The 11,732-nt window shown below is 38.5% G+C and overlaps 1 protein-coding gene across 1 annotated transcript in view; it reads left to right on the top strand.

Annotated features, from left to right (window-relative positions):
• ciz1a (cdkn1a interacting zinc finger protein 1a) overlaps positions 1-11,732 on the top strand; it is a 104,649-nt gene that overhangs the window by 48,103 nt on the left and 44,814 nt on the right. Inside the window, exons 7-8 of the mRNA XM_051931696.1 lie at positions 954-1,054; positions 1,275-1,354. Coding sequence (XP_051787656.1) covers positions 954-1,054; positions 1,275-1,354 — 181 coding nt within the window. The remainder of the gene's footprint in view (positions 1-953; positions 1,055-1,274; positions 1,355-11,732) is intronic.

Below are 11,732 nucleotides of genomic sequence, written 5' to 3'. Positions count from 1 at the left end.
ATACCTGGACTCGTCTTAGGTCACCTCAGTGACCTAAGCTTGACAATACCTGCGTAAAAAAAAAAGACAGCACTTCTTAAACTGCAAAAAAATAATAGAAATACAGAATGAAAATGAGATATTAGATGTAACTTTTTCATTAGAAATACAGGTATGAACACAAAATGCAATGAAACGTTAGATGTAACTTTTTTTTTTTTTTTTTAATAGAATACAGGTATGAAAATACTGAATGAAAACTAGTCCTTAGATAAAGATGAAGGTGTGATTACAAAATGCTTTCGCCATGTCATTTTTCTTCATTCTGGAATCCGCTTTTTTCAGGATTGTTAATTTTTCTTTCAGCGTAAACTGATGCCGTTTCTCTCCTTTTTTTGTTCATCTCAAAGAAAACTTTGAAAAGTGCTATGAAACTGAAACAGTACATTATCTGCACACAAAACAACTACCCATGTGGATGCTCGGTGGAACACTGACTCAGAATTCAGTTGTGTGTATGATGTCATTCCTACATGCTCACCAAAGACTAGAAATTTCGTAACAGACCGTCTCTCTCTTTGAGACAACCTGCTGCAGGGTTTCTGAGACTCTGCACAGGAATTGTTGGAAATGGCATTACATATTTTTTTTTTTACTTCACATTATTATATTCGGTGTCCATTTTTGGTGGAAACAACATTTTGTTATACTGAGATTTACATTTTGTTAAAATGAGATTTGTTTAACATGCTCTACGAATGTTTGTCTGGGCCCACAAAAAGTATTTGTTATTCTGAAAATTTTGTTACTTCGGTATTCACTATAATGGGGTTTAACCTGACTCAGTCATCAACACAAACCTTTTTTCCCTTTTAGGTAAAAGCTAAAATTTGGCAGGATGGTGCATTTGAGGCAACACTCCAACAAATATTATGTTATAATCTAAAATAAAATTGTTTTTTTTTTATTTGTAGCTCTGAAGACCAGACGGCAGAAGAAATTGACTGTGATGAGCAAAAAAATCAGTATGCAAGCAGTAAGACATCCAGAAGTAATGAACAAGGCGAGTCAACAGGTAAAAACATTTTTGTTCAGACCAGGAAACCAAACATTTAGCAAAACTGTACTTAAAAAAATGTTTAGTCAAACTGAAGCATTAATCTATTCTGGTTATCTAATATGTTCAACTCAGAGTACTGTTTGACAATCCTGTGTTAGAGCGAAAAAAATAGCATCCAAAGAATTACATTTTATTTTCCAGTGAATCTTTTTTTGTTTGCTTTTTTTTTCATTAGAGTGTACAGCTACTGAAGAGGCAAGTAGCATGGATGGTGCAGAGGCCTCAGATTTTGCTGAAGAGAGCAGAGCATCTGAGGTGAGATGACATACATAGACTGAAATAAAGAATGGTGCAAGATGAAAATCTACTGAATAAATCCCATGATACACAATTAATTTTATATGTGCCACAGACTGTCAATCCATCAGTACCTTTTTTAAACTCCATTTTCCAATGAAGGATAAAAGACTTTATGCCTGTAGCACTGAGTACAAGGCAGTTAACCTAAAATTTATATTTGTGAGTTGTGCTATAAAAACGCTTTATTTTGAGAAATTGAAATGTATACAGGATGGACAAAACAGCATGCTGCACCTTATATTCAGCAAGGTTATACACATTTCTATTCCTTTTTTAACCCAGTTCCTTTTCATTTAGGGTGCACTGATCTAGAAAATATTCCATAGAAACATTTTATTGCTGTTGTCTGTTATTTACCTCATGTTGTTTGTATTTGTGTTCTGTTTTGTGTGTTGTGTTGTATTTACCCAATTTTTGACACCCATTTTATGCCCAACCTGCCTGAGAAATTGAGAAAGCACATGTACATAAATATTCACAGCCTTTGCCATGAAGCTCAAAATTGAACTCAGGTGCATCCTGTTTCCCCTGATCATCCTTGAGATGTTTCTGCAGCTTCATTGGAGTCCACCTGTGGTAAATTCAGTTGCTTGGACATGATTTGGAAAGGCACACACCTGTCTATATAAGGTCCCACACTTGACCGTTCATGTCAGAGCACAAACCAAGCATGAAGTCAAAGGAATTGTCTGTAGACCTCCGAGACAGGATTGTCTCGAGGCACAAATGTGGGGAAGGTTACAGAAAAATTTCTGCTGCTTTGAAGATCCCAGTGAGCACAGTGGCCTCCATCATCCGTAAGTGGAAGAAGTTCGAAACCACCAGGACTCTTCCTAGAGCTGGCCGGCCATCTAAACTGAGCGATCGGGGGAGAAGGGCCTTGGTCATTGAGGTGACCAAGAACCCAATGGTCACTCTGTCAGAGCTCCAGCGGTCCTCTGTGGAGAGAGGAGAACCTTCCAGAAGGTCAACCATCTCTGCAGCAATCCACCAATCAGGCCTGTATGGTAGAGTGGCCAGACGGAAGCCACTCCTTAGTAAAAGGCACATGGCAGCGTGCCTGGAGTTTGCCAAAAGTCATCTGAAGGACTCTCAGACCATGAGAGAGAAAATTCTCTGGTCTGATGAGACAAAGATTGAACTCTTTGGTGTGAATGCCAGGCGTCACGTTTGGAGGAAACCAGGCACCGCTCATCACCAGGCCAATACCATCCCTACAGTGAAGCATGGTGGTGGCAGCATCATGCTGTGGGGATGTTTTTCAGCGGCAGGGACTGGGAGACTAGTCAGAATAAAGGGAAAGATGACTGCAGCAATGTATAGAGGCATCCTGGATGAAAACCTGCTCCAGAGCGCTCTTGACCTCAGACTGGGGCGACGGTTCATCTTTCAGCAGGACAATGACCCTAAGCACACAGCCAAGATATCAAAGGAGTGGCTTCAGGACAACTCTGTGAATGTCCTTGAGTGGCCCAGCCAGAGCCCAGACTTGAATCCGATTGAACATCTCTGGAGAGATCTTAAAATGGCTGTGCACCGACGCTTCCCATCCAACCTGATGGAGCTTGACAGGTGCTGCAAAGAGGAATGGGCGAAACTGGCCAAGGATAGGTGTGCCAAGCTTGTGGCATCATATTCAAAAAGACTTGAGGCTGGAATTGCTGCCAAAGGTGCATCGACAAAGTATTGAGCAAAGGCTGTGAATACTTATGTACAGGGGTTTTCTCAGTTTTTTTATTTTTAATAAATTTGCAAAAACTTCAAGTAATCTTTTTTCATGTTGTCATTGTGGGGTGTTGTGTGTAGAATTCTGAGGAAAAAAATGAATTTAATCCATTTTGGAATAAGGCTGTAACATAACAAAATGTGGAAAAAGTGATGCGCTGTGAATACTTTCTGGATGCACTGTATGTTGTTGCTGTTTGTCATAATTGGCCAGGAGTTCTGCCCATCAACAGCTCACCAATTGGCTGATGTGGAACTTCAGGTCATATCGACATTGTAGAGCATGTCTTGAGAAGTTGGTAGCAATTAGAAAAATATGTGGGTTAATGTTTCTTTTTCCTTTCACTTATTTTACTTTGATAGTTTGAATCAAACATCAAGAGGATAAACAGCAGAAGTATTTATTCACAGTGCATTTTTACTTTTATTTAACCAGGGTGCCAATATTAGTGAAGGTCACTGTATGAATGATTAAGCAACACAAGAAAATAGATTTTTTTTTTCTTGGATGTTTTTAAATTGTTCTTTGTTTGTTCAGCATTGGTCTTCGTAGAAATGTATTGTATCAAAAAACTTTTCTCTCCATTAAAAACACGGGATTATTTTTCTTCCTTGTTTATTACTAAAGATGGTACAGGGGAAGTAAGAGATGAAAAAATAACTTTTGCATAGAATACTCCTGTAATATGAAGCAACTTTGTAAATTGCTTGCATATTGTTTTGTGTTGGAAATACAGTAAGTACTTGGCAATTTGTTGATAGTTTGCTGTAAAACTTATATTTTGTTCATCATTGTGGTACTTTTTAAAAATTTGATTGCTGTATTTTAAATTATTCTGTTGAGACTGCCGATTTAGTTTTTTTTTTTTTTTTTTTTTTTTTTTTTTTAGTTAAGCCACCAAATCCTCTTTGCTCAAAATTAAATGCCAACACTGTTCTGTGACTCCGAAGGATATTTAAGCAAACATGGCATCAGAACAAATATAATATGATTTGTTTGTGTGCTGTGAAGCAGCATATTTTTCAGATTAAAGCCAATGACAACTTTATTTATAAAACATCTTTTCATTCATCTGATATACAGATTTAGCTTAGCAATGCTTGTTCTCTGTTTTAATATTTGTTCATTGTTTTGGACTGGTGATACATTAAAAAACAACCTAAATGCTGTAGGAAATGCTAAGTAGAATTATGCTGAAATGAAATGATTGTTCTTAATGAGGTTTGTTCTGATGTTTTTGAAAGGTAGCCTGCATAAGTCTTTTTAGAGTGACATGTCCATTAATTTGTGTGGCTTTTCCTGTCAGGTACTTTTTCCAAGTTTGTTTATTGCATTCAAGAAGGATTAGTATATCATATGTTTATAAAATAATCAGAAAACCACAAGTGGGTGGAAAAGAAAAAAATTTATTTAGGTGTGTTAACTGTCTGTGTGTGTGTATAGATAGATATATACCGTATGTACTCGCGTATAAGTCGAGTCTTGAAACCTGAAAAATTGATCATAAAATCAGACCCCGACTTATACACCCGTTCAAAAATGCAACCCTTAAATTTTTTGTTATATTTTTTTTTACATCTTCTTGTCTCGTCCAATCTCATACCATTTTCTCAGATACATTGAATTTTGTTGTAGCAACGTAATTACCAATTTCTTTCACTACTTCAACGACTGAATATGAAGTCAGCTTCATATTTTCTTCTGATTGAACACTCCATCGTAGATAAGGGATGCTCTTACAGTAAAGGTGTGTGAGGTACAAAAACACAAAACAGTACCAATGTTACTTCGGAATAGTTTGGGTATTACCGTGTGGTCACGTAGGCATAATACATAGGAAAAAAAAAAAAAAGGCAGTGTGCTCTGTGGTTACTCTTTCAAGGTGGGCATTAGCATATCATAATCGAGTTTTCTGCATTCGACTTATATGACCGACATAAAATTTAAAATAAAATTATACCGTAAAATCAAGCCCCGACTTATCTGCAGGAGAACTTAAACGCGAGTATATACGGTAGATATAAAATGTAGAGAATGAAAACAAACCTTGAAAGAGCCTGACACCAAACACAGGATACTCTATGAAATAATAATATTAACGTAAGATTTATTACTATTTTTTGATAGAAAAAAAAGTTCAAAGCATCAGCACAGACAGTTTGGATAGCCTTCAGCAGGACTTCAAAAACCAGAATGAGCCAGCGGCTTCAATCATGACACTCCACTTTGAATTTTCTGCATTTAACTCTTTTAGGCCTGTTTTTTTTTTCCATGCAAGGCTGAATATTTTTCCAAAAAAACCTCAGTTTTCTGAAAAGCACACAAAGCAGTAGTTTCTCGCACAAATCAACATGGAACTTGCCCTGTGTGGCTACTCTGGCAGCAACAGAGCACTGGGGTGGTAAGTGGCGAGCTTCTGCTGGGCTGTTTTCTGAAAAGCACACAAAGCAATAGTTTCTCACATAAATCAACAAAAAAAGACTTATACATATTTTGTTCTGTGGACTACGATTTCACCGTTTCTGCTTTGTTTTGACGAAACATACTTTTGCGCATTTCTGACTACATTCCTTCTTCTTTGATCTCATGGAGGCATGGTGGTATAGTGGTTGGCACTACTGCCGCACAGCTCAGGTCGCCTTTTTGGCCACAATAATCGGTCAATTGTAGTTGGGAGATGTTTTCCTAGCCCTCAGGGACACTTTAAAGATGATTGCACCATTATAATTCAATCAAATCTAGTTCAGTTTGTCCATCCCCTTTGACTTCAGTGCATTTCCCCAAATTCAGTGATATTCGTGAAAACTTCTGTGATTCCTCCGAACACAAGGTGAATCAAACACTGCACTGTTCACTCATCACTATTCATTATGAGTGAGCAGGTTGGTGGCAACTTTCATCTGATATGTTTGTTTGATAGCTTACCTATGTTGAGAAGACACTGTGATAAAATTAAAAGCACATAACAATTGGGATGATGGAGCCAGATTAATATCATCTGTCTGCAGTCGTTATTTTTTGTTGGGTAATCTGCACAAGAGATTTCTCTACACCAGGGAATATCCACGAGAAAAGCCGTGTTTGGCTTTGCACAGAAGAAAACTGATCGGCAAATTATTTAAGTAAATAATCTATTAGAAATCTTCATGAGGGACGTCTCATTACATGTGAGTGTCAAACAAGACAAAGACTGCTAATACTTGTTTCTCATTAAAAAGAAATAATAAAAAAGATTGTTCCCTCACTGTCGTATACACTATGTGATGTCTGTTTATTTTCCTTAGCAGCAGGCTTTTCGCATTCACTGTTCGATGAGTCTGAAATTCATTGTTTGTTTCAAGAGAAAGTCATTTATGAAACAGCATATAGAATATGGTGTGAGTGGCACCAGTGGCAAAACAGTTCAAAATAAGCTCATTAATTCCATAACTAAGAAAGAAATTGAGCATACAGTGAGTAATGATAACCAGTCCAAATATTTCTCCATTATTTTTGAAATGCACACCTGATGTTGGCCATGAGGAACAAATAAGACAAATTGTAACATTTGTCATACTAGAGGCAGTAACCCAGAATTAAAGAACACGGGATTCCTTCTAGCAATAGAGACAACAGGAGAAATTTTGCCTTCTCTTGCCCTGGGCAGACTTGAGGAAGTAAGTATTCCTTTTGATGATTGCAGAGGGCAGTTATACAGTATGACAGTGGTGCCAACATGAAGGGAAAGCACAAAGGTGTGCTGGCCAGACTACTGCAAAAAAAACCAAAAAAAAAAACAACCCCATAGCTGTCTTTGTGCCGTGTGCTGCCCACACCCTAAATTTAGCGATAACAGATGCAGCCAGAAGCTGAAGAGATGCCATTGCCTTCTTTGGATATCTGCAAATGCTTTATAGCTTCTTTTCAGCCGCACCTTAAACATGGACTATCTTGATGAAACATGTACTGTAAATGTCATAATACATGTTTGCATTGTGCTTGTGGGGTCCCACAGCAAAACCTTGCTGAGGGCCCCAAAATGTTGAAGGCCAGCCCTGCCTATAGTTATGGTGGAGGGAAGAAGCTGGCTGGTGTGCTGTGCAAAGTAAACGGCAAAAAAACAAAAACAAACAGTTGTTAAGAAAACTGTAGAGTTTTCTACTGTGGTGGTCCAACGTACTGAAAACCGCAGCCCCATGCAGTGACTCCAAAATTTCGTGAACCAGAGAGGGCACCACTTATGTAATAACCGACCCCTTTTCCCAGCCCGGCCACTGCCCTACCTGAAGACTCTCAAGGCGATAACAAGCCATACTCCTTACAGATTGTCCTTTTTTCCCCCCTTGACACAAAGAAATACAGTAACAAGCAAATAGTAGACAGAAATGTAAAATCAAATGCGGATATATTGTAAGTGATAAGTATATATACACACACAAGGACAGACGAATATTCAATAATATGTAAGTGCACACAAACCACCACTATCCCAATGACACCCATGAATGAATGAACATACATATATATACACACACACAGTCACTGTATATCACACACATATACACACAGTGATATGAAAAAGTTAGGGAACCCCTGTTTATTCTTTGGATTTTTGTTTCTCATTGGCTGAGCTTTCAAAGTAGCAACTTCCTTTTAATATCTGACATGCCTTATGGAAACAGTAGGATTGCAGCAGTGACATTAAGTTTATTGGATTAACAGAAAATATGCATCATAGCAAAATTAGACAGGTGCATAAATTTGGGTACCCCAACAGAGATATGACATCAATACTTAGTTGAGCCTCCTTTTGCAAATATAACAGCCTCTAGACGCTGTCCTCCTATATATAGCCTTTGATGAGTGTCTGGATTCTGGATGGAGGTATTTTTGACCATTCTTCATACAAGATCTCTCCAGTTCAGTTAAATTTAATGGCTGCTGAGCATGGACAGCCTGCTTCAAATAATCCCGTAGATTTTCGATGATATTCAAGTCAGGGGACTGTGACAGCCATTCCAGAACATTGTACTTCTCCCTCTGCATGAATGCCTTTGTAGATTTCAAACTGTGTTTTGGGTCATTGTCTTGTTGGAATATCCAACCCCTGCGTAACTTCAACTTTGTGACTGATACTTGAACATTATCCTGAAGAATTTGTTGATAATGGGTTGAATTCATCCAACCCTCTACTTTAACAAGGGCCCCAGTCCCTGAACTAGCCACACAGCCCCACAGCATGATAGAACCTCCACCAAATTTGATAGTAGGTAGCAGGTGTTTGTCTTGGAATGCAGTGTTCTTCTTCCGCCATGCAAAGCACTTTTTGTTCTGACCAGATAACTCCATTTTTGTCTCATCAGTCTAAAGCACTTTATTCCAAAATGAATCTGGCTTGTCTAAATGAGCATTGGCATACAACAAGCGACTGTTTGTGGCGTGAGTGCAGAAAGGGCTTCTTTCTCATCACCCTGCCATACAACCATGATACTGAATAATCTTTGTTTTCAGATCTTTTGAGAGTTGCTTTGAGGATCCCATGCTGTTACTCTTCAGGGGAGAGTCAAAGGGAAGCAGAACATACAATTGACCACCTTAAATTCCTTTTCACATGATTGGACACACCTGTCTATGAAGTTCAAGGCTTAACGAGTTAAACCAACCAATTTGGTGTTGCAAGTAATCAGTATTGAGCAGTTACATGCATTCAAATTTTTGCACAGCCAGTTTTTCACATTTGATTTAATTTTATACAACTAAATATTGCTTCACTAAAAGTCTTTGTTTGAAAAACACCCCAGTACTCAGATGTTCCTAGGAAATGAAAGACGTACCACTGTTATCTTTTTTGTTGAAAGTAGAGTAAATTATTATGCAGGCTGAGAGGGGTTCCCAAACTTTTTCATATGACTGTATATTAAATACATATGTGCACAGATATCCAACAATAATACTATTTACAAAACCCTCCCTGTGAATTTCCCATCGGGATTAATAAAGTATCTATCTATCTATCTATCTATCTATCTATCTATCTATCTATCTATCTATCTATCTATCTATCTATCTATCTATCTATCTATCTATCTATCTATCTATCTATCTATCTATCTATCTATCTATCTATCTATCTATCTATCTATCTATCTATCTATCTATCTATCTATCTATACAATAAATGGGATGTTGGGTGGAAATGACAGTAAATAATGGCTCCTTTCTTCTCACAATCTTCGTTCTCTTTCTTTCTCTCTCACTCTCTCCTTGCTCCTCTTTCCTTTATGCTCCTCTATTTTAAATAATGACAGTCCCGGATGTAATTGGTGGAAAACAACAGGTAATTTCCATCTCTGGGTTGCGGTCTCCCTTCATCGTCCCTCCCCTTTTATCTTACGGGGACAACATTTACTTATACACACATATAGCATAGCATACGAGACAATGAAAACAAAACACACTCGGCACAGACAAAAAGTAATACTTATTATTATGTAGCCCTGCTACAAGTTTAAGGAAAGGTCCCTGTACATGATGTGAAAGGCACTGTGGAGGCCGTAGGGAAGAAGAGTGAGGGCTACAAATTTAAATACAAATTAAAAAAAAAAAAAAAAGTGTTCTTATTTGCACCTTTTCTCATTAATGAAAAATATATACTGTCATGTCACAGTTGATGGTATATGGGTATGAGCAGTGCATTGTTAGTCAATTTCATTGTTAAGCACTTAGATGTATATTAAGGAGGCGAGGGCGTGTCTGATGTAATTTTCGGTGCACTGAGTTAGGATGGAAGGTGCCACGTCTGCATTGCTGCTTTCCATGTGCAATGTGCATCAAATGCCTAGCATGCCTTTGCGTCATTTTTACTACTATGACGTGTCCAATATACACCTGACCTGACGTAACCCACCCTAAGCTAACATCAGCATGATGTATACATCCTATAAATGAATTATTATTAAAACTAGTCATTTAGCCCGTTACAGTAACGGGCGCTAGAACAGTAGTGCATAAACATTAGTAGGAACAGTCTATATTAAATGGCAAGAGACTTTGACCTCATTCTTTTTGTTGGTCGTATTTTTCTTTCTTTCAGCCTTTCTTTTGTTGGTCGTGTATACTTGCTGAGCTGACTGTTCTTCGTGGGCTGCCGCCGTGTATTGTGTGTCTTTAATTTTCTGTGACAGTAATACAGTAATACTGCCTTGTACGTCCGTAATATACCTTTAATTTTCTCTGGCGGTAATACAGGCGTGCGCGTCGGTAATATGCCTTTACTAGGGGGCTCCGCCCCCTGCTCGCTTCGCTCGCCAACCCCTGGTGTTGGGAAATGACAAAGAGCGTGATGTATGAATGAGATATAGAATAGTGTGAAGGTGTAGATGATGCAAATAGAAAGCAAACAATAAAGTGTGTGGCACAGTGTAAAGGGTTATTGGAAAATTTCTTTGTACACGCCTTTTAAGTGTAAAAGGTAATTTCAGGTCAGAACTTGTAAGGTCAATGAAGATGGTCATCGTCGTGATCAGAGTCAACTTTGTCAGAGCTTAGAAAGAGTTGTGTCTCTCCAGGAAGTAATGCAATGACTTGGGTATTTATGTTATCTACATTAATATTGTTTGGACATAATATAGCGCATTGTGTTAAAAGGGGCATTTGGTCTAATGAGATTGCTGTTCCAAATATCTCTGTAACTAAGTCGTCGCAGATAAAGGCTTGAGGAACTGTACTAATATCTGGGTGAAGTCTATCTGTATTGGTGAGTGTACCATCTCCCAGATGTAATAACCAATTGTTATGATCTGGATCTGGACATCGCATGTTTTGTACTAACTGTATCTTTTGAAAGCAATGGCAATTGTCTGCGTATTTTAAGGTGCACTGAACAATAGCTGAGCGCATGGCATGTGGAACAATAGCTAAGCACTGTCTAAAATCTCCTCCTAATAAAAGTACCTTTCCTCCAAAGGGAATATTATTATTCATCAATGTTTGTAGAAGTTTCTGAATGGTGTTGAGTAAGTGACTGGATGCCATTGCACATTCATCAATAATTAACAGTTTTGCAAGACGGATGTCATGTGCAGTGCCACCGTTAATGTTCATAGTGGATACCGATTTGTAGGATCTAATGCAGTTCATAAAGTTTTCACTTTCAGGTACATCGTTAGTTAGAAGGTTCTGTAGATATTCAGGATATGAATGTAAAGGAGGGAGTCTAATCTGACCCTTTTGACAACAACGTGTAAATTCATTACTTGTATTGTCAGTTGTTTCTTCAGGTAAGTTAAGTGAATGACAATGATTGCAAATGACATTGTGCGTCTTCTTTTTTTTTGTGTGCCAGGGGCTTGTTGAATCCTCCTGTTTGTGTGTGTCCCGTCCGTTGCTTGTGGGGGGGGGGGGGGGGGGGTGCTTGGAGGTGGGTGTGGGATTTGTGTGCTAGTTTCATGTGCAATGGGTTTCGTGCGGCGCTGTGTGCGTCGCCGGCGTTTGACTCCGTTTTTCTGTGCTGACTCCTTTTTTCTGTGGTCGCGGCGCCTCATTTCTTGGGGCGCCTGCGCAGTACGTATTTCTTGGGGCGCCTGCGCAGTACGTCTTTTGTGGCTACGGCCCATGGCCGGATGTCCC

Source organism: Erpetoichthys calabaricus, chromosome 9 (genome assembly GCF_900747795.2).
Source record: "Erpetoichthys calabaricus chromosome 9, fErpCal1.3, whole genome shotgun sequence".
NCBI lineage: Eukaryota > Metazoa > Chordata > Cladistia > Polypteriformes > Polypteridae > Erpetoichthys > Erpetoichthys calabaricus.
This window is presented reverse-complemented; position numbering and strand designations above follow the sequence as displayed.